The 27123-nt window shown below is 33.6% G+C and overlaps 3 protein-coding genes across 6 annotated transcripts in view; 1 reads left to right on the top strand and 2 right to left on the bottom strand.

Annotated features, from left to right (window-relative positions):
* LOC105123956 (uncharacterized) overlaps nt 1–15515 on the bottom strand; it is a 16134-nt gene extending 619 nt beyond the window's left edge. Inside the window, exons 1-24 of one of the 3 annotated variants that reach the window (XR_841978.1) lie at nt 15464–15515; nt 14310–14914; nt 14049–14173; nt 13820–13914; nt 13515–13742; nt 12925–13015; nt 12351–12402; nt 9673–9830; nt 9386–9456; nt 9101–9295; nt 8904–8942; nt 8634–8741; nt 7955–8044; nt 7715–7790; nt 7278–7374; nt 7132–7201; nt 6862–7038; nt 6663–6785; nt 6297–6380; nt 3750–3934; nt 3329–3467; nt 3183–3239; nt 2370–2441; nt 1920–2234 (exon numbers count right to left, since the gene is read on the bottom strand). Coding sequence is in view for 2 of the 3 variants with exons in the window: in XM_011023754.1 (XP_011022056.1) it covers nt 2127–2234; nt 2370–2441; nt 3183–3239; nt 3329–3467; nt 3750–3934; nt 6297–6380; nt 6663–6785; nt 6862–7038; nt 7132–7201; nt 7278–7374; nt 7715–7790; nt 7955–8044; nt 8634–8741; nt 8904–8942; nt 9101–9295; nt 9386–9456; nt 9673–9830; nt 12351–12402; nt 12925–13015; nt 13515–13742; nt 13820–13914; nt 14049–14173; nt 14310–14881 (3012 nt within the window). In the remaining variant the exon portion in view is untranslated. Of the gene's footprint in view, nt 1–1690; nt 2235–2369; nt 2442–3182; nt 3240–3328; nt 3468–3749; nt 3935–6296; nt 6381–6662; nt 6786–6861; nt 7039–7131; nt 7202–7277; nt 7375–7714; nt 7791–7954; nt 8045–8633; nt 8742–8903; nt 8943–9100; nt 9296–9385; nt 9457–9672; nt 9831–12350; nt 12403–12924; nt 13016–13514; nt 13743–13819; nt 13915–14048; nt 14174–14309; nt 14915–15463 lie in introns of those variants that run through there. The other 2 variants (XM_011023754.1, XM_011023755.1) reach the window with 2 other exon arrangements.
* LOC105123958 (nucleolin 1-like) overlaps nt 11315–27123 on the top strand; it is a 25062-nt gene continuing 9253 nt past the window's right edge. For both annotated transcript variants that reach the window (XM_011023758.1, XM_011023757.1), the window contains exon 1: nt 11315–11356. In XM_011023758.1, the coding sequence (XP_011022060.1) occupies nt 11330–11356 (27 nt within the window). In that variant the 5' untranslated portion in view covers nt 11315–11329. The remainder of the gene's footprint in view (nt 11357–27123) is intronic.
* LOC105123957 (glutamine synthetase cytosolic isozyme 1-1-like) lies at nt 19170–24017 on the bottom strand. Its single transcript, XM_011023756.1, has 13 exons — nt 23737–24017; nt 23592–23631; nt 23400–23503; nt 23034–23082; nt 22808–22914; nt 20763–20850; nt 20540–20668; nt 20364–20438; nt 20232–20285; nt 20069–20106; nt 19784–19943; nt 19616–19676; nt 19170–19529 (listed from the first exon to the last, which is right to left on the bottom strand). The coding sequence occupies exons 1-13, from the start codon at nt 23808–23810 to the stop codon at nt 19438–19440; spliced, it is 1071 nt and encodes a 356-aa protein (XP_011022058.1). The 5' UTR covers nt 23811–24017; the 3' UTR covers nt 19170–19437.

Below are 27123 nucleotides of genomic sequence, written 5' to 3'. Positions count from 1 at the left end.
TGAAATAATTTTATATAAAATAAATTAAAATAAATTATAAAACTTCACATCTAATAAATTTAATGATAAATAATAAAATTAAAAAAAATTATTTATTTTTTAAATCAAATAATATCCGGTTTAAGAATAACATGGGAGGGGATGAATAATGATTTCCCCTCGCCAATTATTCCTGTTAAATTGTACACACAAAGTTTTATGAAATTAAGCAAACATTGACAAATAGCTATTTTGATAATTATTTCCATTTACAATCTCTATTAAAATCCTTAATTACTCGAGGAAACCTCATGTCCATGTTGTAGAGGAATTGCAAGCTTGGGAGCTTTTAGGTAGAGTTACTGTACCTTTATTTATAAAGGATCAGATGACCTATTTCGTTAATATTACATATTTGCCATTGAGCTTGAAGCCCCACTGATGCCACATGACGATCTAGATAAAATAAGGTAAGCAGAATTTCCGTGCGGCATGAGGCAATTTTTAGTTGGCAATTTTTTTTTATTTCTTCGAGACTTGACAATGACAAGAGGACACAGGGAGAGTAGTTGATGTCTGATCCGCATATGATGCTCGAAAGATAAAAAAACATTCGTCTTCTGGATAAATGCGGATTACAGAAAAATCTAGATCAAATGGTCTATTTTGTGGAACCAGGGATGAGGATTCTCTAATCTCTAGGTTATCTTTTGATCTCGATCCATCCCATGAACTCGTTTCGCGTTCTTCTAGTAGCTTCATGCTCTGAAGAAACACTACGATCCAGCACCAAGCAAACTGTCAACCTGCAGACATACAGAATCTAGCAAACGAAATGTAAGAGCAATTGATAAGAGGATGAACTCCGAAAGAGAAAGCAGCACTTTATGTTGTCACCATGACCAGAAACGACGAAGAAAAAGAACAGGGAAAAGGTTATTTATTGAAACACCATTCACCCCATCCTCATCTATCTGTGGACATTGATGAATGGAGAATATTGAGGGAGATGCACTTCGTTTTTTCCATCATATCATTAAAACTGACAGCATGTTTTCTACACCATAATCTCCGGCTGGCGAAAGTCTCCCGATGATTCAAATTCTCGTAGGACAGTTTCTTACGCCGGTGTTTACTTACTGTTTCGATAGAGGAGAAGATGTGCTCTCTCCGTTGAAAGAAACTGTCTTGTAAACAAATTTATTTTTATACAATCTTAATCTCAGAAAATATTATGATAAAAAATAAATGTTGTTTTCACACTTGTCATAACAAAATATACTGTAATAAGAATATTATGATAAAAAATAAATGTTGTTTTTACACTAGTCATAACAAAATATACTGTAATAAGATCGATGGTCATAGTATCTGTTAGGGAAAAAGAATTGCATCCCAAGCAAAAAAGTAACACCGAGGACGGTGATCTTTAAGAGTACAAAAACAGCAAGGGGAGGCTAGTTCATCGTTTCACAAGTTTTTTACTAGGTCTTCATCCTGAGACCTAAACAAAAGCCTACTCCCTTGAATGTATTGAAGAGTAATCTAAGCACGGATCCACAGAGAAAAAAAAATGAAAAACATGCATTTGGCCCACATTTGAGATGGAGAAATCCAACATCTGCTTACATGTCGGGAACATGGATCCATAACGTGAAGCATGATTGCATGAATTAAATGCTGACAGCCTAAAACTATTTTACGCAGTAACGATAGAAGATTAAAAGCATTGATTTGAAGAACTGGCACAGCCATTTACATATCATTTTCACAAGTCATTTGTTAGGAACTACAGAAACTAGATTTAAAGACGCCCATTGCAACTGTATGCATTCGGCTTAACCAGCTACTTCGGGCTACAATAATAAGAATCGCTGAATATAAATGTAAAATTTATGTGATGTCGGTACTACTGGAAATATACATGGCAGGAAAACAGCCTGTAAACTAGGGCAACGGGAAGCATGTTACATTGCATTATACATCCTCGGCTGCCTCCTTCGCCCAGTGCACACCATGTGCAGACGGTTGAAATGAGGGGTCTGTTTAGACAATCCTCCACTAACGGGAAAGCGTACTTTGTTTCTTTTCTTCACTACTCTTTTTCCCCAGGAATAAATTAATGTAGAAACCTGATCGGAGTAGTTTCAGAAACCAAAAGGTGAATGTTTTCTGCTTCCACCTTCTCCATATTGTTCGTTCCATTTCCTCAGCTCGTTCATACTAGCTGCATCGAAGGAAACTGAAGGCCCCACCTATAAAACAAGTAATAGATATCAATCTACATAAAAATTCCATAATCTCAGCATGAAGGAGAATATATGGTTTGACCACCTGGCTTTATTCTTTGCATGAAACTGCTAAGAACAGTCAATTAACCAAATTGTTACCTTTGCTTTTGACTGAATGAAATCATTCAAATTAAGTGGTCTTAATGCAGGAGCTGCACCATTCTTGCCGCCCTGTAGAAAAAGTGACCAGAGGGAAAAAGAGTAGAGTCAAATACTTGGCCACAAATCAGAAGTAAAAATGACTTCAGGCAACACAAAAGGTACGAAGAATTCAAAGTTTGCAGCTGGGGGGAGGTTTTCGGTGGAAGGGGACAGGATGCACACGTGATACAGTAGCAAACACCAAAGGTATTTCTGAGGTGCTTTGCAAGTGCATTTGGGGTGGGGTCTAAAGTTCAGGAATCTGCATAAATTCTGCCATGTAATCTTAATAGAAATCAGTGAAATATTTCTGCTCATTTACAATTTTCACACTGTATACAACAGACAATGAGCATTACTTAAAACTAATTATATTAAAAGGAACAGTTTATTATTTTTGTTGCATGCTATGGCACAGCCTCTTGCACACCAGCATTATATTGTTTTCTATAAATGAGCTAGTCATTAGTAGTTGATGAGGAAACTTCCATCGATCATATGTTCTCAAAAAGGAAGGGGAAAGGGAAACGTGGCAGAAACATGAACTTGTTTTGCACGAAAAGTCTCTATATTCACTTTTTGTAGCTAACCAAACAGGTGCCCTAGTTTCAGATTGAGAATGACATGACTGAACACAAGAGAGCAAAATTAATATCAAAACACACTGCCAAGAATAAGCATTCAAACAAAACCAGACACGAAGTGTGCACAGACCCCAGTATTAAAGGAAGCACAGTGTAAATCCTGAAAAAAATTATTAAACTCAATCACCTTTTCTTCTTCTAAAAGTTCTTCTACTGGTCTATATGCTGCAGCAATACATAGGTTCTGAAAAACAAAATTTGACACGGTCAAGGCACTATATTTTTTCCAAGAAACTCAAAATTTGACATTCAGAGCAACCATTACTGCATTACCTTCAAATCACTTCCAGAGTATCCCTCTGTTGCATTTGCAAGTTTGTCAAACTGGAAATCAGGTTCTAAATTTTCTCGATTCAGAATTATTCTGAGAATCTTCATACGATTTTCAGCATCTGATAGGTCCACGAGTATTCTAAGGGCAGTGATATAGCACAATTTTATAAGAAACATTGTTATTGCTTTAAATAGCAGCAGACATGACATATGGAAACATGGAAAATGTAATTATATTATATCTAAGAAGCTTGATCATCCGACTCCTTTACTTTTTTAACGAGGCCAAACAAAGTATGAAATAAAATTATTAAAACCAGCTAAGCACACAACATATGGATACATGGAATATATGATATCTATAACCACCAGATAGGCTGCAATACTCCAAATGGCAAGGGATTTCATATAGCAAACTTGCCTTCTAGGGAACCGGCGGATTACAGCATCATCAAGATCAAATGGTCGATTTGTGGCACCAAGGATAAGGATTCTCTGGCTATCTTTTGATCGCAATCCATCCCACGCTGCCATGAACTCATTTCTCATTCTTCTAGTAGCTTCATGCTCGAAAGAACCACCACGAGCACCAAGCAAACTGTCAACCTACACATGCAAAATCCAGTAAATGAAATAGCATTCCATATGTAAGAGTGATTGAATCCAGGGGTGTTTAGGGATGTCAAAAGAAAGCCATGTTTGCACTATGTATTGTCAAAATGACCACAAACCTAGATCCATGAAGAAAATGAAAAGGGAAAAGAAGATTATTTATTAGAACACCATTCACCTCATCATCACACAGACATCTATAGGCAATAAAAGGAAAAAAAATAGAGAAGGATGCAATTTGCTTTTTCCAATCATAAAATTGTGAACAATGATACTCCATTCGTGGTTGCATATTAGTATGGATTTTGTGTTAGGTTTACCTCTTACCCTACGAACCATTAATTTTATTTTTGTTGTTGTGGACAGGTTCTCGAAGATAACCCCTTTCATAGCCTGTTGAAAGCAAAGTTTTGAAACCCGACCCAGTGGTCGACCTGGCCCAAGCCTGGGTCATAGGTTTTGCCCAAGTCATAGGGTTTTGACTAGGTCATCCGGGTCAACCATATTTTTTTTTATAAATCAAAACAATGTCGTTTTGGTAAAAAACAAAAAAAATAGTCAACGGGTTACAACCAGGTTTTGCCAGGTCAATCGGATCATCTAAGTCACCCCGGGTGGTGACTTATCCTATTTTTTCTTAAACCCGGCCCGGTTCCAGTCCTGGGTCAACCGGGTCCCGGGTTGACCCGCCGAGCCAGGTTTCAAAACTATGGTCAAAAGACCAAGGATGTATCCTAAATAACCTATCTACACTTCAACAAGGTGGTTTGTTTACATGACATTCCTAAATTCATCACTTCAGTAAAGATGTGAAGTCTATGAGTAGTTATTGGAAGAGTTTATGGGATAAGAAGGGAATTCAACTGAACTTTAGTTGTGCGTATCATCCTAAGACAGATAGGCAAACAAAGATATTTATCCGAAGCCTTGGTAACTTGCTGTGAAGTTTAGTAGGAGACAAGCCAAAACAATGGGATATGACTAGCAGAGTTTGATTATAATAGCTATTGGAATCGGACTTCCCAATTGAGTCTATTCAAGTATAATAGCTATTGGAATCGGACTTCCCAACTGAGTATAATAGCTATTGGAATCGTCTATAGACAAAACCTTTCTAGAGTGTTGGAGTTGATATGTGTCCCTCATGTTAGATACCTAGGTGTTCAAGCTGATGGTATGGCAGATTACTTACATGGTATTCATGAGAAAGTCAAGAAGATAATAATGCGAAGTATAAAGCCCTAGCTAATACTTATGACTAGTGTTAGAGATTGGTGATCTAGTATAGGCAGTGCTTACTCGTGACTAGTTTTTAGTGGGCGAATACAAGAAGCCAAAAGAAAGAAAGATAGGTTCTCATGAAGTGTTGCAAGAGTTAAATAACAACGCTTATAGACTTACACTATCATAGCCATCTAAAGACTTATGATTTCTTCAATGTTCAGCACTTGGCATCCTATCTAGAGAAAGAACAAAACTCAAGGACGAGTTTTCTCTAACCTGGGAAGAATGATGCAGCCAGGCTTGTAGAAACTATAGATTTTGAGCATTTAAATGAGGATCTGACACTACCAAAAGAGGATCTAACACTAGCATATTATGTACATGGCCTAGCAAATGCTTTTATGGACTAGTAGGGACAGGTCTAGGCCCAAAAGAAGGCCTTGTCGCGTCTGACTAGGTTTGCACATTAAAACTAAGATAATAGGAGATCCAACAATTGATCTGGGCTTAAACTTTTCCTACTAATTTTACAAACAATTTTCCTATAGAGAACCACTATGTCGCTTATTGAACCGTTAGATCTTCAAGAATTAATCATAAAAGTTGTTGTTTGAGCTAATTTTGTTGTTTTCCTAGCATTTTTCATATTTGTTATTTTTATCTTGGAGTGGATTTTAATTTCCTAAATGTTTTCGGACTATAGGTTGTTTCTCGTAAACTTTTTAAAGAGGCAATAACCATATATTTAAATTATAAGGAATAAAATTGCAAATTTAGAATTCACATTTGCATCTGAACCCTCACCAAAATTGGAATTGAAGGATAAGATTGGGAACTGGAAGAGAAGATAAGGATGAATATTGTGAAGATAACTTCCATATTTCCCTAGCATTTTTATAGCAAGAAAAGGAAGCGAGATAGATTTGTTTTTGGATACTTTTTGTGTCCTGCAATAGATTTTTTCTATTATCCACATCCTACCTTTTACTAAGGGTAAAAATTGTAAACTGCACGGTATCATATCATGAATTTAAATTTAGAAGTAAAAAGTCGGTTTCTTCATGCTAATGCAGCAGTTTATTTTACTGCAATTGTCAAGTGTGTGGGCTTGCATGAAAAAGGAGAAACTCACCTCATCCACGAATATAATGACAGGAGCCAGCTTGCTGGCAAAGGAGAAGAGAGCCTTGGTGAGCTTTTCAGCATCTCCGAGCCACTGTCTCAGGAAACAGGAAAATATTAACATGCAGAAACAGAGCAACAAATGACTACACAAACTGAAACTGCTCAGCTAAATCAATCATGATTGAATCTAGAACCCAATACGTTTGCATAGAAGATATTTGTTACTGCCAAAACTACAAACAGAAGCATACATATCAGTGCTAATTTTGTGACCTTGATTATTGTAGGCAAGAGAACGTGAAACACAGCTAAGGTCTGCATCTTGGAACTTAAACCTAAAATAAGTGGATACAGCATCAATTTCTTAATGTACCTTTGAAGTAAGAGTTGAACCAGTAATATTGATAAAGTTTGCCTCTGCCTCTGTTGCAAGTGCTTTGGCAAGAAGGGTTTTCCCAGTTCCAGGAGGTCCAAAAAGCAAAATTCCTTTGCACGGCTGGAAAGGGCTTTACAAAATCATGCACTGAAAAATGGCTAACAAGGATTGTGCATATTAGGTGTAAAATCAGTACCCGCAACAAGTTTCCACGAGAGAAAAGTTCTGGTCTCCTCATAGGAAGAATGACGAGTTCATTCAAAGCCTTCTTCACATCTTCAAGAGCACCTACATCACTGAATTTGACACCAATTTCACCCGGAGCTACCACAGCTGAAACAAAGTTGCTTTCATACTCATCCTTGGCCATGTTCTGCTGATATTTCTATTCATTAGCAATGAGCATATAATATGTAAAGCTCTCAACATTCTCAAACCATTGAGAAGACCGAATTGTTACACATGCCTTCAGATTCTGTGATGGCTTTTCAGATATGGTTTCTTGCTCCTTCAACCTCACGATTGCTATCTCAAGGCTTTACATGAAAAGAATAGATATCAGCTTTGACATCCCAAAACTTTGACTAACATACAAGCATGAGGTAGGTATACCTTTCACGAGGCAAAGACAATTGGTCCCCCTTTATGCATGGGAGCAGGCAAGATGATAAGTAATGATTCTTCGCCCAGCCAATAACCTTTTCAGCCTCTGCAAAACAAAAATGACATGTCAATTTACAGATCCAAAAGGTGTATCAGAAAAGGAAAAAAAAATTGTTCAGCCTTCATTTGTAAAGTTGAACTTGTCAAACTAGTTAGGCTTGTAAACGTTTTTAGAAAAGCAAAGGTAAAGGTTATCATATTGATATTTAGACTTTTTTTCTGGTGAAGAAAACTTTCATTCCTTCTTTGATTTGTAAAATTGAGCAGCTACTTTTTTCCCAAAAAACTTCACAGTCAACATACAGATTTTGCGATGTTAGATACAGAACCAACAGTTTGATAATAAGCAGAAATCAGCTAAAAATATGTTATTTTCAGTTTCTTACTCTGCTTTGTTAGAATCAGACCATCAGTGTTTACATGCAATAGGTCCATGCATGACATCTCATTTTCTTCAAGAACCTGCATTAGAATTATATCAGCAAATTCCAAAGACAAATAGTGCACAAAAGCATGGGTATCAAATTACCTAGCGCAACTTGAAATTTAAAAAGTCCACTCCATTTAACAAGTAAAGCAACTATAACACTGCCATGGTGAAACAACCTTTTACAGTGAGTCCCTACCTTGTGCAGTTCATTTAAATTACTCCTCGATATAACAATTTTCCTGTCCTCATCAACCTGTTTATTGAATGTTATAAGAAGATCTTCCTCCTGTATGCAGCAGGGAAAAAAATATACAATCAAAATGATTAAAAAAAACAGAGAGATAAAGCCACATTGGAAATATAGTAAAGCATTAGATCTCATCAGGACAGAAGCCAGTGCAGTTTGACGAGAAGGATTTCATGTTCCAACCCTACCATCTAAACCTCCAAGTAAGCTTCAGTCATGATCTCACTAGACACCAAAGCCAGTAAAAACATGCTACCATCACAATTTCCTTCAAAGGAAAGCACATTTCCTTAAACACAGGCAGACCTGCAAAAAACACTTTTGTTCCATTCTAGGCATTAAACGGCATACATTACATTTTCATAAAATTGTGGGGGTTAACTACTTTGGCTCTAAATTCAACATTTGGTTTGTGTAGAACACTGATCACTCGTACACACACACTTATTAAGGTTTAAACCATACATTAAGGGATCGCAAGAAAGAGGAGGAACGAGGTAAGAAGGTAAAACTAAAACAAAAACTTGAAAAACAAGACAGTATTACAACTGCAGTTACTCTGGAATACAGCATGCGTCTTTTCATTTTTTAAAACATATCAGAATACAGAAAGATACAACAGTCATACCTTTGGGGGATTGAGGCACAAAATATTGGTGAAGAGCTTGTATATATCATTTTCATTGGATCTCTTTGCCCCTTTGAGTCCCTCAGTGAGATGCGTCAAGGATAGAGGCTGGAAATTAAAATCACTTTTGGGTTAATTACATAGAAACAATAGCAAAGCTCAAAGCTGCCTAAACAATAGCAAAGCTCAAAGCTGCCTTTGATAAATATGATACTAATCTTAAGATTTTCTTTCAAATTCTTAACATTTTAGAAGTTTTGCAAGCCTTACCAGCTTTGCCAGATGACCCAAATTTGGGAGAACCATTGTCTGTTGAGTATGAGATTCAAAGGAAAAGGATACAAATGAGAAGAAAATGGAATGAATGTTATCCACAGCTTGAAAGACAATTGAAAAGGGAATCAAATGCTTCCAACGTGTATGTATGTGGATGAGTGCATATAACTTGATAAACTTTTGAAACCTACAAATCTTTCTTTCTCCTTTGACCCTGTTTCAGCTTTGTTCTGTCCACAAATCAAAACAACAGGTCCTGGTAATTGGTCAAACATTTCCTGCACCTTGCTTACAAAATCCTTGTGGTTTGACTTGGAAACCACCCTAGACAACCACTGAGAAGAATCTGCAAAATAGACAATAATGGGTTGCATGGAACACAAAACCTGCAAATTAGGGAAGACCAAAATTAATCTTAACAGCAAAATCAAGACAAGTAGCGATTGACAGCAAAAGAAAATATCAGACAATAATACCTCACACAGAACCTCCATCGCAATATAGCAGTCTTCTGTCTCGGTATCAGGATCATGCTCGATATCCTTAGCTGTACATCAGCCAAAGTTCGGTTATTTACACCCATGCAAACACAGGCCACCTATATAGTTAAAGGGGTAAGCCAGGTTTTAAATTTCCAGATTGGGCTTTTTAATTCAAAGATCCAAATGATGCTTCAACACCTCATACAATTTTCATAAAGCTGATGACCTTCATCAACTTTAACATCATTTCGATTTAAGTAGTTACTGGTGCAAGGAATTACCATCTATCCAACAAACTGGTGCTTTTGCAGGCTGCTCTTGGAGTTTCTCATCCTTCTCTCCTTCATTTGATTTGTTATCATTACCAATATCCAAAATAACAGCGACTTGATCTCCATTCATCTCATATACTTCCCCACGTTGACCACTTGATATAGGCCTGAAAACATAACTCTCTCTGATCAAAAGTTCTGCCTGCCAATGTCATGAGCGCAGGAAATATGAAAGTGCATGCGCTCTAATGTCGATTGAATTAAAGTTCTTCCAAAGCCTATAACAAAAATTTTCTTAGCTTTGTTAGTCCAAGTAAATGAGCAAGTCTAATGAGACTAAAGGTGATCTTATGCTGTTTTAAGAAAAATAAGAGCTTATATCTGGTTAAAGCTATTGCAAAGATAATTTATGGTCAGAATAACTTATCACAAGTTTCACTTGACATGAGTCCAAAGCATAGCATGTAAGGCTAAATCATAACATATGCTGAAGATCATGCACTACCTCATAAAGTTGGCATTTCAGTGTTAGAAGACAAAGCCTTAGAAAAGCAAAAGACTTCTTATTTATTCACCACTCTTTCTACACTTTCAAACTGTCAAATGTAATAAATCAACACATCTGAAAGCTTCTGCATTTCCGTGGGGCATCTGAACTTGAAAGAAACAGGGTAAGCAATGCTGCAGAATATTGAGACAGCAGCAGACCATTTTATGACCTAAATCTAGCAAGCACCACCAGATGGGCAGCGCCAACAAATGATCATCTAGAATTGTGTACCAAGAACACACTGCTGGTCAATGACAACTCCACCAGAATCATCCACTCTACCTAAGACAATAGTTGTTTCTTAACTAAGTAAATGAATAATGACCAAAAGCTGTTTTGATAACAAATTCAAAAGTGCTGATACTATACAACTTTGTGTGTTGTCTCATCCATCTATATGCTGCAAATTTGCTAAAAGGAAATTGTCAGTTTCCTACTGATGCCTAAAAGTTCTATATGAAGGCAAACATATATTACTTGAATTTCTTTTTTTACGTTAAAAATGGCATGCAAGTATTAACAGCATGACCAGTGATGTTTTTAAGCCTCCTTAAGCATCTACATGTTTGCTTAAATTTGATGAGTATGTAGATATTTGTGTCTTTATCGCTGTAAGTCCCTCTGAACTTAATTTTTTTTTTCTGAATATCAATATGTGGAATCCCTGGTGTAAAATATTTGAAATGCTTCGGGAAAAGAAGATGCAGTGGATACTTAAAGTGCTTGACAAAATTTACCGGGTTAGGTCCCCATCCCAAACAATTAACCTTTAAAAGAAAATTTATCGTGATTAGCAGGGTAGTTGGAGAATTTTCTGAAGGTAGGAACCATGCTGAGTAGTTGGAACTCGCATTTAACATGCAAGTACTTAACTGTTTAATACAAGATAACAAAACATCTCCGCTTGCTCTCTAGAATGGACCAGAGTAGGAATTGCTAGATCTAGGATACAAAAGCAGAAGCACATGTCAAAATGTAAGAACCTCTAATATCCCCAGGTTTGTGAAACATGTAATCCCACCCACCAAAGAAAATAATTCTGTGTGGTACAGTATTCACAAAAGAGAAAGCAGAAAATGAAAGGAAATGCCTTGGTGAATTGTATCCTGACAGAAAATGAAGCCACCTAGGCCAGAAGCAGCTCCAATAAAATGTCACCAATGCAATGTCATCTATATCAGCGTTCACAATAATTATCACATTTGAATCAGGTATAGCTCAATAATTTTCTGAAACAAGCATTGCCTTTTTCAGCTACTTTGCTTCATCAAGGTGTTCAGTGCAAATTTTTTCAAAGGAATATCCTTAGCAGACAAGTAAAGAGATTTGGGTGAGCTCTTTTGTTCTAATTTTTGTACCACAATCAACCTCTCCTAACTTTCTCCCATCTATCAACAGCAAAAAAAACAGTGCCGTCTATGTGGTTCAGTTCTGCACAACAGGACAACTAACCAACCCACCAGCCACGGATTAGTGGTATAAGCATTTTTCAGACCATCAGATATTGGTATCTTCCCCAATATAAACCTGTGATGTCAAATTTTATGTGGTTGATGAGGTTAAGCACAATGATTTTAAAAAAAAAATGACCAGAATACTGTTATTGCCACCATCTTATTTTCAAATCTGCGAGGTTAAGCACAATGATTTTAAAAAAAAATGACCAGAATACCCGTGGTCTTAATAGTCATGTATCAAACCAGTCATTTGATTGCCACCATCTTATTTTCAAATCTGAGCCTTTTGCAAATAAGTGGTTTTGTTTGTTTTGAATACTGTTATTGTATTTCTGCATCTAACAATTTGTATTTTGTATGCATGTTCAGGACAATTTCCTGTCTTTATTCTTTTTTAGTTTTTTTCCCCTTATTTTGGTTCTCTTTTCTTTTTGAAAGCATGTGATTTGTTAAGAACAGCACACATACACAAGCAACAAATATAATGTATAGCAAAGAAGCGAGTCAAACTCTTAGATCTGTAACAGGTCCTTCAATAGATCATTGAATGATCTGCATCCTTGTATGTATACATTTAGAAAATATTTAATTATGACATTGAACTTTCTATTTTGCTAATGTGTAAAAAGAGGAAAGATCTATTATGTCTTAAATGCGACAAAAGGGAGATGAAATAGTACCTATCATCAGCCTCAATGCGTATGGATGGCCCCACGTACTTCACCCGATCCCCTAATAAAAGATGACAAAGCAAGATAAATGGATGAATGGAGAAAACCATAAAAAATGTCAAACTTCCTTTTAAAAAAAAAATTCAGCAATGCAAAATGCCTAAAATCAACAATAACACAATAATACTGTAAATATTGCTATTTAAATTTGTTCAAATTGAACATGAAAACCATCAGAATTCAAATACCATCGTAACATCAAATAATCCAAGCACGGCCATGATAGCATCTTCACTCAAAAACATGCAGCAGCTACTACTACTATTACTACTAGAAACATTACCACCATAAACCAACCTGCAATGACTGCCTTAAAAAATACAAAGGAATGGAAACAAAGCTTATCAGAGAAATATGTTTGCACTTATTTGAAAAACAGAAACTAGTGAAAGCTTATCAGAGAAATATGTTTGCACTTATCAGAGAATACATTGGCAATTAGGGAAAAAACATGTTACAGAGCATAGTTCTAAAATGGAAAATAAATAAAAGCATGGTGCAAGGATAGTTGGAAAAAAGTAACCTTTATTAAGTGGCCTTTTGAGGGTCTCAGAAGTGTCTTCAGCCTCATTCTTTGAGGACTTGGAGGAACTGTCATATTCTCCAGAGACTCTCTGCCATAATATGAATACACAGTCAGAAAGTCTACCGTGCTCTTCATTAAAAAATAAAAATTCTGATAACCAGAAATTAGGAAATATTTACAGTTTGCCACGGTTGCCCACAATCCACAAAATAAAAATTAATTATGAAAAATTAGAAAGCAATAAGTTTTAATTGAAAATTTTTTTCAGCAGCCATAATTTCATAAAGGTCCATAGCAGCAAAAGGAATAAGAAACCAATTGGTCAAGCATATTAAAACATCAAAAGCATCATTCTGAGACCATCATCACATGTTTCCTTCCTTTACACACTCTTGTCTGTATCAAACAAGTGGAACTGCTTTCCGAGTCACTATATTATCCCCAATTCAAGACCTAGTGTTGATGAGATCAAGTTAGCATCTCACAGAATATTTTCCTAATCCACTCCATACCATTCCTCCAATTTGCACCAAACAGTGAGTGGTAAAATACCTTGTATCAGACAGCTGATACTTTAGAAAACATACCTTCTCAAATTCTTCTAGGCTGAAGGGAAGAAGCTTCTTCAGGGATGCCTCAGCAGTTGCCTCTACATCAACTGCATCATCATCACTGAAATCTGATTTAGCCTCAACACTGCTTGTCCACTCCTCTTCATTGACTGCGTCATTTTCGTCCTCAACTTCTGACTCTGAAATACCATCCTCCACAGATTCTGCACTATCATCTGGTACACACTCATCATCTCCAAAATCCTGGTACAGGATCAAAATAATGATCACTAAAACTTAGTTTGGATATCAGAAATATCCAGAAATTGTCTTAATCTTACATAATGCGCAAGAACACCACTATCAAGCACCAGCAGGGGAACCTGTAAATCCTGTGCCAGTGCTTTAACAGTTCTTTCCCGATAAAGCTCGGTTCCTGTATATGGCATCAAGACATGGCTAACTGATTCAAAAGCTCATTTTTGGTTTTATCAATAGGACTCAAGAATATAAAACAAAAAATGAAACAAAGCAGCAAACAAGTTTCAAAACAGATGGTTAGTAATCGACCTGGAACACTCTGGAGCAGAATTCTCCCACTCGAAGATTGCAGACGAGCCCCGTAGGAAGTGGTGCATTTTTTATGTTTCAAATGGGAAGCAACGCATTCCACCAGAGTATTTTTGGTGTGCTCACTAGAAGAGAACATGAATCATTAATGAATTTCCCAAACTGAGTGATTTAGTAATAGCCGAACCTAGTAGTTTTAAGATTAAAAAGAAAAAAAAAAGAGGCTGATGAGAAATAACAAAGACTAGTTGGGGCATTTACTTGATGTAGTACGGAAAATTATCCCAGGAAACATGCAGCTTCTCCCATGGAACAATTCGCCTCAAGAATTCATTTTTAAACTTTTCTCTTCTAGTCAAAGACGGAGATTCCTTCTTTTTAGCTTCTATAGCAAGCTTCTCATTATGAAGCCACTCCTTTTGATCTTGTTCCCCTAGTCGAGCATGTGCATCACAGTGCTTTGCATCTTCACTAACTGTTTCTTGCCGGGTTTTCTCATTATCAGAGCTAGCTCCATCTGTCACCGGGGCATGTTTATCCTCACTCGTATTCCTCCCATCCGATCCTGAACTACATGCACGGAATTGAATATCCGTCCAACACGTATTAGACCTTCTAAGCAAACCACCATCACTATTTCTGAAGGCAATGCTCCTTGATGAAAGTGAATATAATAGCTTTCTTTTAATGAAACTAGCATGCAAAAAAGGGCCCCTCGCTACTATTGAACAGCTCATAGACCGGTCCTGGCAGTTTGGCCTAATGAAATGCTTTGATGGATGAAAGAAAGAACCCCATTTCGGATTTCTGCACTTAACTATTCCCGCATACATTGTAGCTCCTTGCTCCTACTAGCTCCTGCAGTACTGCAAAAACAACGAAACTGTGTTCGCATAAAATCATAAACAGCACCAAAAACAAGAATTTGATTACAAAATCAGCCATAAAACCATTACCCATACACATTCGGCAAAAAAAGGGCACTCAACAAAACCCAAAAAAACTCAAATGTATCAATGCATAAACATGAATGACGAGGAATTATCAAGATATGCGCAGCAAAATTTTACCCAAACAAAACTGGTACTTCGCTATTTCAATCATTCCATTCAAAGTTCACATTTTACACTTTATTATCTTTTTAACAATCAAAAACACTAACAAAAAAGCCAAGGTTATAAAATCTAAGATGAGCCCATTAACCCTACACGTCCAACTAGAAAAGGGCAGTCAACAAACCCTCCAAAAATTCTAATGTAGAAATACCCACACGTGAATGATAAAGAATTCACGTGAATGAAAAAGAATTTTTGCCGCTTGCTAAGTAATTTTACCCTTATATAGCTAATTCTTTAACATTTCCAGTCAATTAACTGCCAAAAAAAAACGAAAAAGCTTCATAAAAGATTACTAACGTTGATGAATTAAGAACTTCAAAACCTAGTCAAAGTTCAGTCACGTGCCTCTTAGGGTGTGATAAAAATTATATTTTTTAGTGTTTTTTGTTTATAAATATACAAAAATAATTTTTTATAATTGTTAAAATTTATTTTTGATATCATCATTTTAAAAAAATAAAAAAACACTAAAAAATAATTTAACACTAAAAAAATCAAAAATTTTCAAATGTTTAATTCAACCGCAATCTCAAATACCCATTTAATTCTTGTTTGGAAATATAATTAAAAATATTTTTTAAAATATTTTTTATTTAAAATTATATCAAAATATTATTTTTTTAATTTTAAAAATTATTTTTAATATTACCATATGAAAACAATCAAAAAAAATATAACAAAATTAATTTAAAATTAAAAAAAAAATTAAAAATATAATTAAACCACTATGTCAAACATTACTTTTGTTTGACACATTTTGAATGTTATGGCTAACGACACATTTTGGCACAAACACAAGTGTTTATGCCCATATTTTAGAACTTATTGATTTTATGAATAACTAAATAGGTCTCTTGTTCTATAATGTAGACTAAATCAATTTTTTCTTAACAAAAAAATACTTTAACAAAGTGGTGTTTGGTGTTTTTAAAGGGACAAGAAGAATATAAAACTCAAGTTATTGATTTAAATGAGTTTAAAAAACTTAGTTAATTCAATAATATAATTGTAAAACAGAGAAAAAGCAATAAATAATTAAAAAATAAAAAGATTAATATCATGAAAATATACCCTCTAAATATTCATTAAAGATTTCAATAATTTTATTTGATTACAAACAAAAATTGAATGAGAACGAGTAACTCTGTAAAAAACAAAGTTGAAGAAATATGAAGCTCAATCACTAATAAAACAAATATTAAAAGATGAACTAGAAAAAAAATAATTAAAAAATATTAAAAAAAACTTCACTCAAGTCAACATATCAAATTCATAGGGAATAGTAAAACTAGGATAAGCCTATGCAAAAGATATTAAATAAAATAATAGAGATCAACTCTTAAGTACACTAGGCGAGGAAAGGCAAATATTTTAAAAAAAATCAATTAAAAAAAAACTCTCAAAAATAAAAAAACTCAAATCAACTTGGATTAATCCGATCAATCTATGACTTGGGATATAAGATCAGGATAACCCCACATAAAAAATATAAAAAAAAATATAAAATTCAAGGTCCAACAACATAGTGTCCATCGATGGAATAAAAAAAATGTTAAAAAAAAATCAATTAAAAAAAAACTCTCAAAAATAAAAAAACTCAAATCAACTTGGGTTAATCTGATCAATCTATGACTTGGGATATAAGATCAGAATAACCCCGCATAAAAAATATAAAAAAAATATGAAATTCAAGGTCCAACAACATAGTGTCTATCGATGGAATAAAAAAAATCAAAATTAAATCAAATTAATATTTGAAATTTGTGTCCCAAATCATGAGATCGAGATTATTCACAAAAAAAAAACAAAAAAACCACAAAGAAAATTTTCTAATCATCCAAAATTAAATAAATAACAGTTAAAACAACAAGGATTAAATTTGGTATACAAATTAAGTAAAAAAAATAACAAGAAACTAAATAAAATAAGATAAATCAAGAAAACTAGTTTTAAAAAGTAGTAATTATAAAAATTAAAATTAAAATATATATAAAAATTAAATGAAATAAAAAAAAAATTGACTAAAGCCTAATTTTTGCTCTACTATACACACGCATCTTCCCATCAAGAAGACAACGCTGTGGTGCTTTTAATATTGTCATGAAAAACAAAGTTCGGCTACCAACATGCCCTACTTGAAATGTATAAGTACCTCTTATTTATTGGTGATTGTGTTTATTTTTAATTTTTTTAATTATATTTATATTAAAAAGAATATTAAATCTCTATTATTTTTTAATTATAAGTTGAAAATAATGCACTTTTTTATTTCTTCATTATAAGAAATATTTGAACCGATTTGCAGTGAATTGCATGCTAAGTAGTTTGTTTACTAACTATTTGTCAATTGTTTCAGGTTAAAATAGTTTTTTTAATAAAAAAAATATGTATATAGACTTTCTTGGTATATTTTTGTACATAAAATAAACTAAATAATTAAACTCATGAACTAAGTTATGAATTCAAAAATAGATATTTATAAAATTAAAAATCTTTATAACCAATAAAATATTAAAAAAATTAAAAAATGTATAGTCTCTCATATTAGGAAGGTTCAGTCAAGTCAAGTGGGTCTGGAGCATTCCATATTCTCAAGCATTTTTTTTTAATTTTCTTATTATTTATCCTTAATTTTTTGAAAAGAAATAGCATGCAACGCATCATCTGCTCTATCTAAATTCTGACAACCTTTAATCACTAAGAAATCAGGTTGGTTCGTTTGTAATAAAGAAAAACTCATTTTCAATTCTATTTTGACTCGAAAAGAAACACCTTAAACATTTTGTAAAATATATTTATAGCCTTTAACAATCTAAAAATTAGCTTAAAAACCTATAATTATCTCGAAATCAAAAATCTTTTTAAGTTAAGATCTACTATTTGAAGCAAGTTTAAGAGAGAAAATATATTGAAAAAATTCTTTTTCCAAGAGGAATTCATTGACACAAAAAACACATATTTTCATGATTATAATAAGTTGCAACTAAGATTTTCTTTCTTAATCACCCGAATCTAGCCATATTTTCTGTTCTTTTTCAAACTAAGGATCAAAATAAGTAAAATGAGATTTAAGATTGAAATTGAATTTCGTAAATTGTTAGGGACTGAAAGTTTATAATTTAAAACATTGAAGGATCAAAGTATATATTTAGTCCTAAGTTTAGAAAAATCATCTCTTTTTGTTGTGTTTTTCAATTTAGTTTTTTATCTTTGAATCTTGCCTTTTCTTAATAAATATGCTTTAATTGGTCATTAATTTTGATATATAAAAGTGTAACTAGAAAGAAAAAAAAAAGTCTAAAAAACAAATCACTGTGGTAATTCAAATTAATTTATCTATTTACTGTGACAATCCATGATTGCCTGTTTCCGGTTGAACAATGACAGTATTTTCCTCACGCTTGGTGGAGTATTTATTTAATAGGTGACTTATTATTGAGATGAGCTCTATAGCCCTCTCAAAAAAGAACAAAAACACAGAGACCGGCCTTAGGAGTGTTAGCAATGCAGTAGCCCTCTCAAAAAAGAACAAAAACACAGTGACCAGCCTTAGGAGTGTTAGCAATGCAGAAACCAGTTTCGTTGGGTTTTTTTTTTTTTTAAAGCATTAGAACGCTGAAGCTCTAGTCTAAGATTTTTCTTCTGCAATCTTCTGCTCGAATTTACATCGAAGTAGCACCAGTAAGGGCAAAAAAAATCAAGGTCTCAAAAGGTATGTCTGAGAAGTTTCGACTTGGGATTTTGACAAGAATGTTCATCGACTCAAGCATTCTTTCTCATTAGTGGTGGATAGAAATATATATCAAAAAAATGAAAAGCAAGAACTTTTCCATACAGCACATTACAAAAATCTGCAAGAATGGTTCCCAGGACGTTGCCTGGATTCATGAACCATTCCATGCTATACTTTTCTTGTTGATGGAGACATCATACTCAAGGGTTTGGTTGGAATTTCTGATAAGAAAAGGTGGTTATGCAGAAACTACTTGAAAAATGCAGAAAATTGTGACTAGCTAAACTACTCTTTATTAAAAAGGAGTTGAACATGTTTTCAGATGATCAACAGCCAACACTGGCATTTACAGAAAGCTATAAGAAAATGGGAACTAAACGAAAAGCAAGCCATCAATCCAAAGCACACAAACAAATCAAGCACGTCAAAGAAAGATATAAAGCGTTATTTAATATTCCTCGGTTGAGAGAGGAGCAGTTTAAATTTAGAAATCGTGGGCCTGTGGCCATCCATCATCTTCCAATAATCAATTTCTTCTCTATGGCTTCCAGATAATGGTAGTTTCTGCGATCATTGAAGTGACCACATAGGGATCCATGTTGGATGCTGGCCTTCTGTCTTCAAAGTAACCTGTCAGTCATGACAAAGAGACATAAGCTGATGCTATCAATTCGCAACTGTGAGGTCTGGGATGAGACTTAACAGAGAGCACTTACCTTTTCCTTCTTTCTCAGTATCGCGACCAACGCGGATGGATGCTCCCCTATTCGCTACGCCCTATATGATTTGGACAGTGCATGTGTTACTAGACGAAATCCAAAGTACAACAATGACACGAGTTTATATTAGAAAATATAAAAAAGCAACCAAGGAGCTGAACTCACCCAGGAGAAAGTGTTGATATCAGCAGTCTCATGGCGACCTGTCAGCCTTCTCTCATTGCCCTCACCATAGGCCGCTATGTGCTCCTTGTGTCGGAGGCCTAGTTTCTCAATGGCTTTCTTGATCACAGCAATTCCACCCTCATTTCTCATTGACTTGGTGCTGACGGGGGGATTTAGGGAAGACCATCAAAAGAAGTATTTTTTACACGTTTACGTTTCTAAAGAATCGAAGGTCCCTGAGCATATAATGAGGTTCTTTTATAAGGTTCTGGTTTGGTGCATTACCTGTAGTTAGTGTGAGCTCCAGCTCCATTCCAGTCACCCTGGATACGAATATGAAAAGAGAGTAAATTGAAAGATGGAAAGTATTTTGAAACAAGCTGACAAAACAGGTTTAAAAGCTTCAAGATTTGAAACTGAAAGGCAAATTTGCTGCTGGAACACAAACCGGGATTGGTTTTGGGTCAAAAGAAACCACAACGCCAGCAATTTCAGCGATTCTCTGCATGACCGAGCAGAATAAAATGTTAGAAGATTCCATTGAAGAAGAAAATAAATTGACAAGAATGGCAACACATGCCTCGAGGATGTATCTGGCAACCCACACTTCATCACCAGCAGAGATTCCAACGGAAGGACCAACTTGGAATTCCCACTGTTAATTAACCCAACTCGTTAGCACATATATCAGCAAAAATAACAGAAACAGAAACCTTGATATCCAAACGAGATTGATATATTAAAACAAAAGCATACCTGACCAGGCATAACTTCACCATTGATACCGCTAATGTTAATACCAGCATACAAGCATGCCTTGTAGTGGGCATCAACAATGTCACGGCCGAAGGATTTGTCAGCCCCTGCAGCACAGTAGTATGGACCCTGCAAACGTATACATGTTGACAGAACTTGTCAAGAGGCATTCAGGTAACATATCTGACAAGCATGTTAACAGGTATTGATACAAATTCCAAACCTGAGGACCAGGGAAGCCACCAACGGGCCATCCAAGGGGCCAGTTGATGTCCTTCTGGAGAAGAGTGTATTCCTGTTCGATTCCATACCTGCTCATAACGTATAGGACATTCACAAGTAAGTATCAAATGGTAGTTAACTTCTGGATAGATTTTAAACCAGTTTATGATGATTGACCTCTGTTGCGGTAGAGAATTTGACAGACCACCTGTGATATAATTAGTTTTTTTTCTTAATTATTTAAGGATTCATTCATGATAATCCCAACTGATTCTCGCATGCCAGCATATGAAAAACCAGCTGCTAAATTCTACAACATCGTTATTGCAAGGGAGTAGGTAAGCACTTGATTCTGTCGCAGTAGCTGACACCTAACAGCTATGGCCTACCTTATTCAAACATATACCATACCAGAAGAGTTTTCCTGGGATTATTGTTTTCAGAATGTCAATTAAGAAAAACTTGACAAAATGCTAGCATGGCCAATGGGAGTTTGTGGGCGTTACTTTATAAGACTCTAAGGCCCAATGTTGACTATTTCATGCCCTCATGATTGACTCCAAGGGATATTTGAATAATCAACTCCAAAGTTACTTCCAATATTTTTTCTTTCTATGTGAAAAGCCACCAAACGTGGACAAGTACGGTTAGGGCTTACATGCTACATCAAACATTGACTCAGACCATTACCTAACCACAAACACAATCACTTAATTGTGACAACCCATGTAAATCATGCAAAGAAATTAATACTCTAATATTATTTTTCAAAACTTTTGAGGTTTTTTTCTTTAATTATTAAATTTTTTGATATTTTTAAACTATTTTGAGGTGCTAATATAAAAAATAAATTCTAAAAAATAAAAAAATTATTTTTAGTATTTTTATATAAAAAATATTTTAAAAAGTAAATTCAATACTAAAAAAAAAAACCGGATGCCTAACATGATTATTCCAGCTCAAAATGTACATATAGGACAAATAATTGCTTGGTGCATGCCATCATCGCATTATAAGCTACCTGAGTAGACGACTACGCATAGTTCCAATTGCATCATGAAACTTTGATAAAGATGTGCTAGTTGTCTACATAAACAAATTAATAAGGTGAAGGGTTTTTTTTTAAAAAATAAATTATTATGATGATGATAGCAAGAACGTTTCCAACAACAAGAAGGCAGGGCAATTTATATGCAAGCAAGATCGATCAAATCCTCAAAGACAGAGTCAAAATTATTTATTTGAAATTATAATAATGGTGGTGATTTAAAATATTTTTTATTTAAAATTATATAAAATAAAGTTTTTTTTATTTTTTTAAAATTATTTTTTATACGAATAAATCAAAAAAATTCAAAAACATAAAAAAAATTATTTTTAAAAAAATTAAAAATTTTTAAAACAAGTTTGCACCCATTCCGAGACACAAAATAAATCTAATTCAAGATCCTTAAAATCACTTCGACTAAGATTTACCCAACTTCTGGCTGGACAAAAATTACCCTTCTTTTTCAGCTTTCCCAACCTCACTGGGCCAGGTCAACGCACTTCTAAACCACAAATTAAGCTATGGACACATCCCACCAACTCCATTTTTCCTGGACGAAGACTTTGACCTGCGTGATTCCTTGAGTTTAACCACCAACTAAGGCCACTGTTTGTGTCAAGTTGGGCTGTGAAGGAAGAGAAGCTGATGCATGAACTTGGTATGGTGTTGAATCACAGGACAAGCGCATGGGTCCTGTGAGCTATGGTTGATATGCAAAAGCCAGAGTAATATCATTTTAAAGGGAGGAAAATTAATGTCTTGGGCCACTTGAAAAGGACAGACACTCTTGATCACAACCAGACTTGACAAGGCAAGTTTTATCACTGCGGCAGAGTAAATTCCATGCCAATGATGGCCACAAAACCATATGATATAACATGTCGATGGAAAATATAAAAAAAAACCATCTCTGCTATGAGAAAAACAATAGATGAGATTTCTTCGAGGAGGAATGAACTAGGTGTGTTTTCTTCTTGAGAATTAGGTGAGATAATTACCATGGCTCCTCGGCGGCAACAACAGGGTCGCTAAAGATCTGGGCAGCATTGAACCTCTTGTTTGTTGGAATTGGCTCCCCAGCTGGTGTGTATGCATCGCACATCACCTAAAGCCCAGAAGACATTATTTACCCTTTTGGATTTTATGCTGAATGTGCTAAAAATATCTATATAATCTTTAAGTCACGGGAATAATTTGAAGAGGCCAAGGGCAAGCATTAATTACCAAGATGTTGTTTCCTTTTCTAAAAGGATCCTTGAATATCGTTTGCGGGCTGATCCAGTCAAGATTCGAGAACAAGAGAGCCGAAATATCAGATATGGTAATAGCTAAAATCTAAAACAACATGGAATCTTCAAGAAAATCTAAGAACAACAAGAGATTATTCCCCAGAACACTCTTTTTAATTAACAATTCATATATTCAGAATCCATATATTTAATGTATGGAAAATATTCATTAAAACTAATATTACTGACGAGTAAATCTTGAATTTCTTTACCTAATACTGGAACCAGAGTCTGGACACAGATCAGGATCAAAAGTAAATTGGCATGCGAATAAAAAGATGGTGGAGAGATTGGTACATACTATAAAATAACCTCGCTGTCATCACCAGGTGCTTGGCCTGTGCTAGAACCATCATAGTTCCACTTCGGAAGTTCGGCAGGGCCAGTCACCGGCCCTGGGAGAGTCTGTTGAAAATATAACAGAACTGAAAGTGAAACACCGATCACAAAAGACCCATAATTCAAGAGGATTAAAAGAAAAAAACACGCTTACCCTTGCTTTGCTTCTCAAGTCCATTCCCGATCCACCAATCCTGCACACACAAAGGAAAAAAGAAGAGTTTTTACACAAATGAAGTGACTGGGTGATCATATATATATATATATGATCATAGACAAGGGAGAAAGAGAGGAGGTACCATATGTATTCAGCTATGATCTTTTCAGTAGTATCAGAGAGATTGATGTTGATGAGATCGTTAAGGGAAGACATGGCTGAAAATCTCGTACGGTAGATAGACAATGACAATACTTACAGACTCAAGAGAAGATGGAGGTAGAGAAATGAGGGGGTGGTGAGGGTCGTTAAATAGAGAAGATTCTCCTTGACAATGGCACCTAATTATATTGCCAATAAAGAAAGGAAAGAAGAATCTGAATACAAGGAAGGTTCTTGGAAGAATATTCAGCAATCACGGAATCTACAAAGCTTGTTGATGTGTTTACACTTGTGAAGGTGTTTTCTGTGCTTTTGTTTCGTCATCTAGACAAAATTTATGACGCTCGAGTTATAATTAATAATATTTTATAAATTATAGTCTGAGTTATTAATTAATATAACAGTCTGCATCAACAAATCTAAAAATAATCAATTCTGTTATGAAATTAAATGGAAATAATCATTAAAATCAATGTAATTCTTATTAGTTGTTTTTAAAAAAAAAACTATTTCTAATTTTATTAAATTGTGTTATCTTATTTAATTAATGGTTAATGTATTATCAACATATTAAAAAAAAACTTTTTGATTTGTGAAAATAATCGGATGAAAAGAGATTTTGAGAATGATTATAAGATTTTCTTTCTATGACTTTAAAGTGATTGCTTCTTTATATCAAATTTATTTTATTTTATATAATTCAATTATACAAACATTTTTAAAGTGAATCAATCATAATAATCACCCGATTATTACCATAAAAATAAAACTAAAAGATTAAAAAAAGAGCATCACTTCTTATTTATATTGCTAATTTCTTATTTTTTTTGTACGAAACAATTTTTATTTTTATTTCAAAATAAAATGTTAATTAACAAATTCATTTAAAACCATCATCAATGTTGATCTTTACTAGAAGGAAATAATTACATTAACTTACTCTTTAGAAAAATGATTCTTTCCATTTAATTTCTTTCATTAATAGTTTCCATTTAATTCATGTGTTTTAAAAATATTTTTAAAAATTTTAAATTTTATTATTATTTTATTTATTTCAAATTAATAAGTTTTTAGTGTTTTTTAATTATTTTAATATGTTGATGTCAAAAATAATTTAAAAAAATAAAAAAATATCATTAATATGTATTTTAATATAAAAAATTATTTAAAAAACAATCATAATCATAATCATAAGTACATTTAAAAACAATAAAAAAATCATATTTAATCTTTACCTCGTGCTTTTATGATTTTCATGGAATTTAATCAAATGTATAAAAAAAAAATGGTTTTCCAGCTATTTATCGACTGGGGACAAATTGGGATTTTCATCCAAAGCCACTTGGTTGGGAATTTTAGACGCTGAAGATCAAGTTAGAATACCGAAGAACCAAAAGGAACTCAGCATGGTTTAGTGTGCAGTGCGTTTGTATTTAAGACTAGGAATAACACCGAGTAAATACTTTAATATTTTGTGCGGTCAAAGAGCTACAGTAAAACAAATATAAGAAATTATTGTAGTTAAACTTGTAATATTTGAGATGAATAGCATAATTTTCTTATTTTATCACGGACATTAAATTTTTTAACTAATTTAAAATGAGATCTTTCCACTCATAAAACCATGTTTAAAAGATATATTATTATTGAGAAGATAATATAATTAAATCATGATTTATTTAGTTATTAAATTATTTCTCAAATATATTTGATAATAAAATAAATAATTAAATGAACTATGTGTCAAGTAAAATATTTGCAGAATCTAATGTGGTTAAAGTTGAAAAATGAAAATCTCATCATAAATACATTTTTTTTCTGTTATTTAATCTCAATCTCTTCATGTTTTTTTATAACTCTTGTTTTTATATTTTTTTAATTTTCAGATTTAATGTTGGAAATGAAGGCTAGGATATCTCCACTGCTACACGTGGCTCAATAAAGATGCAGCCATCACATGAATCATTTGAGATCGTGAACTGCATTGCTGGATAGATTAGCGGTGACCATTTTATTTTGTTTTTTATTCAAGGTTTTCAGGACACGTGTCTTATATCACATCATCTATCTTCTGTTTTTTAAACTTGATTGAAAATGTGATTGTTTCAAGGTTTTCAGGACACGTGTCTTATATCACATCATCTCTCTTCTGTTTTCTAAACTTTATTGAAAATGTGATTATTTTTTAAAGTATTTTTTATTTAAAAATATATTAAAATTATTTTTTATTATTCAAAAATTATTTTTAATATTAAAATATTAAAAAAATATTAATTTCAAGCAAAAAAAAATTTAATTAATATAAAAATATTAAAAATTATTAATTTCAAGTAAAAAACATTTTAAATTTTTTCTAAAATAATTTTAAAAACAAAAAACGAACAAGAACAGATGTACAGGTATTATCATCAAAATCAGGAGAATCGAACGAGTGTGCAGAAAAAGAAAAATAAAAGAGATTTATCTCTTCTTATGTGTTTCATCTTGGATATTTCGGGAAAGCAAGAGGGGTAAGGTATACTCGCTAGGTTTGGAGGAACAAGTGTATTTATTTTATATTTTAAATTAACAAATATATTTTTTAAGGAGGAAACTATGTTGTTTGGTGGGGGTAAAAGTAGTAGTGTTAGGGTGAATATTATAATTTCTTTTCTTGTTGTGAAGTTGTTGGATGTAATATAAAAATCAATTTTTAACATTTACAATAACAATATAAAAATAGTTGTTGTTTGGAAAAATAATAGATAAAAACAACAATATTATCATCTAGTGAATTTAATGGCAAAGAAAATACTAAAATTTTCAATTTTTAATTATATATATTGAATAGTAAATTTCTATAATCCAAGAGAAAAAAATGAAAAAAATGAAAAAAATTCGGGCTTTCCTCGGGATTAGTTCTATATAATGAGGAGTTGTTACAATTGTTACCAGTGACGAAGACAACAATGGTCATAGCGATAAAGGGGTTTTTAGGTAGTTTTTATTGTTAGGTTTTCCGACGGAATTTTTTTCTTTTTCTCTCTTCTTTTTCTCATCCTTTTCTTTCTCCTCTTTAACCTCCCGGCTTAAACAAACTTAATTTTTTTTTGCTTAAAACACTTTTTTTTCCTTTTTCTCTCTTTGGATTCTTCTCTTTTCTTCTTATTCATCTATTTATAAAAGGGGAAGAGCTTCTAAAAGTTCTTTTAGGTGACTTGATCAGGTCCCCTGGGATGAATTCAAATCCTCAATGTCAATTATTTTGTACAAAAAACATGATTATCATGCCTTCTTTTACATCAATTTTATAGGTTCTTTTAATATAGCGAGGGGCAGAATTAGGAGAGGAGATGTCAAGGAAAAGAGTGAGTGTATTTTGGTTGTG

Source organism: Populus euphratica, unplaced genomic scaffold (assembly GCF_000495115.2).
Source record: "Populus euphratica unplaced genomic scaffold, PopEup_1.0 scaffold12.1, whole genome shotgun sequence".
NCBI classification, from domain to species: domain Eukaryota; kingdom Viridiplantae; phylum Streptophyta; class Magnoliopsida; order Malpighiales; family Salicaceae; genus Populus; species Populus euphratica.
Note: the sequence above shows the minus strand (reverse complement) of the source record. Positions and strands in the feature narration are given on the sequence as shown.

Excerpts from the sequence above, each read along its gene's own strand:
- LOC105123957 (XM_011023756.1), bottom strand. The coding sequence starts at position 23,810 with ATGTCTTCCCTTAACGATCTCATCAACATCAATCTCTCTGATACTACT. Across the intron at positions 20,107-20,231 it reads TTGACCCAAAACCAATCCCG|GGTGACTGGAATGGAGCTGG; the intron begins GTTTGTGTTCCA and ends ATTCGTATCCAG. Across the intron at positions 19,677-19,783 it reads ATATCAACACTTTCTCCTGG|GGCGTAGCGAATAGGGGAGC; the intron begins GTGAGTTCAGCT and ends CAAATCATATAG.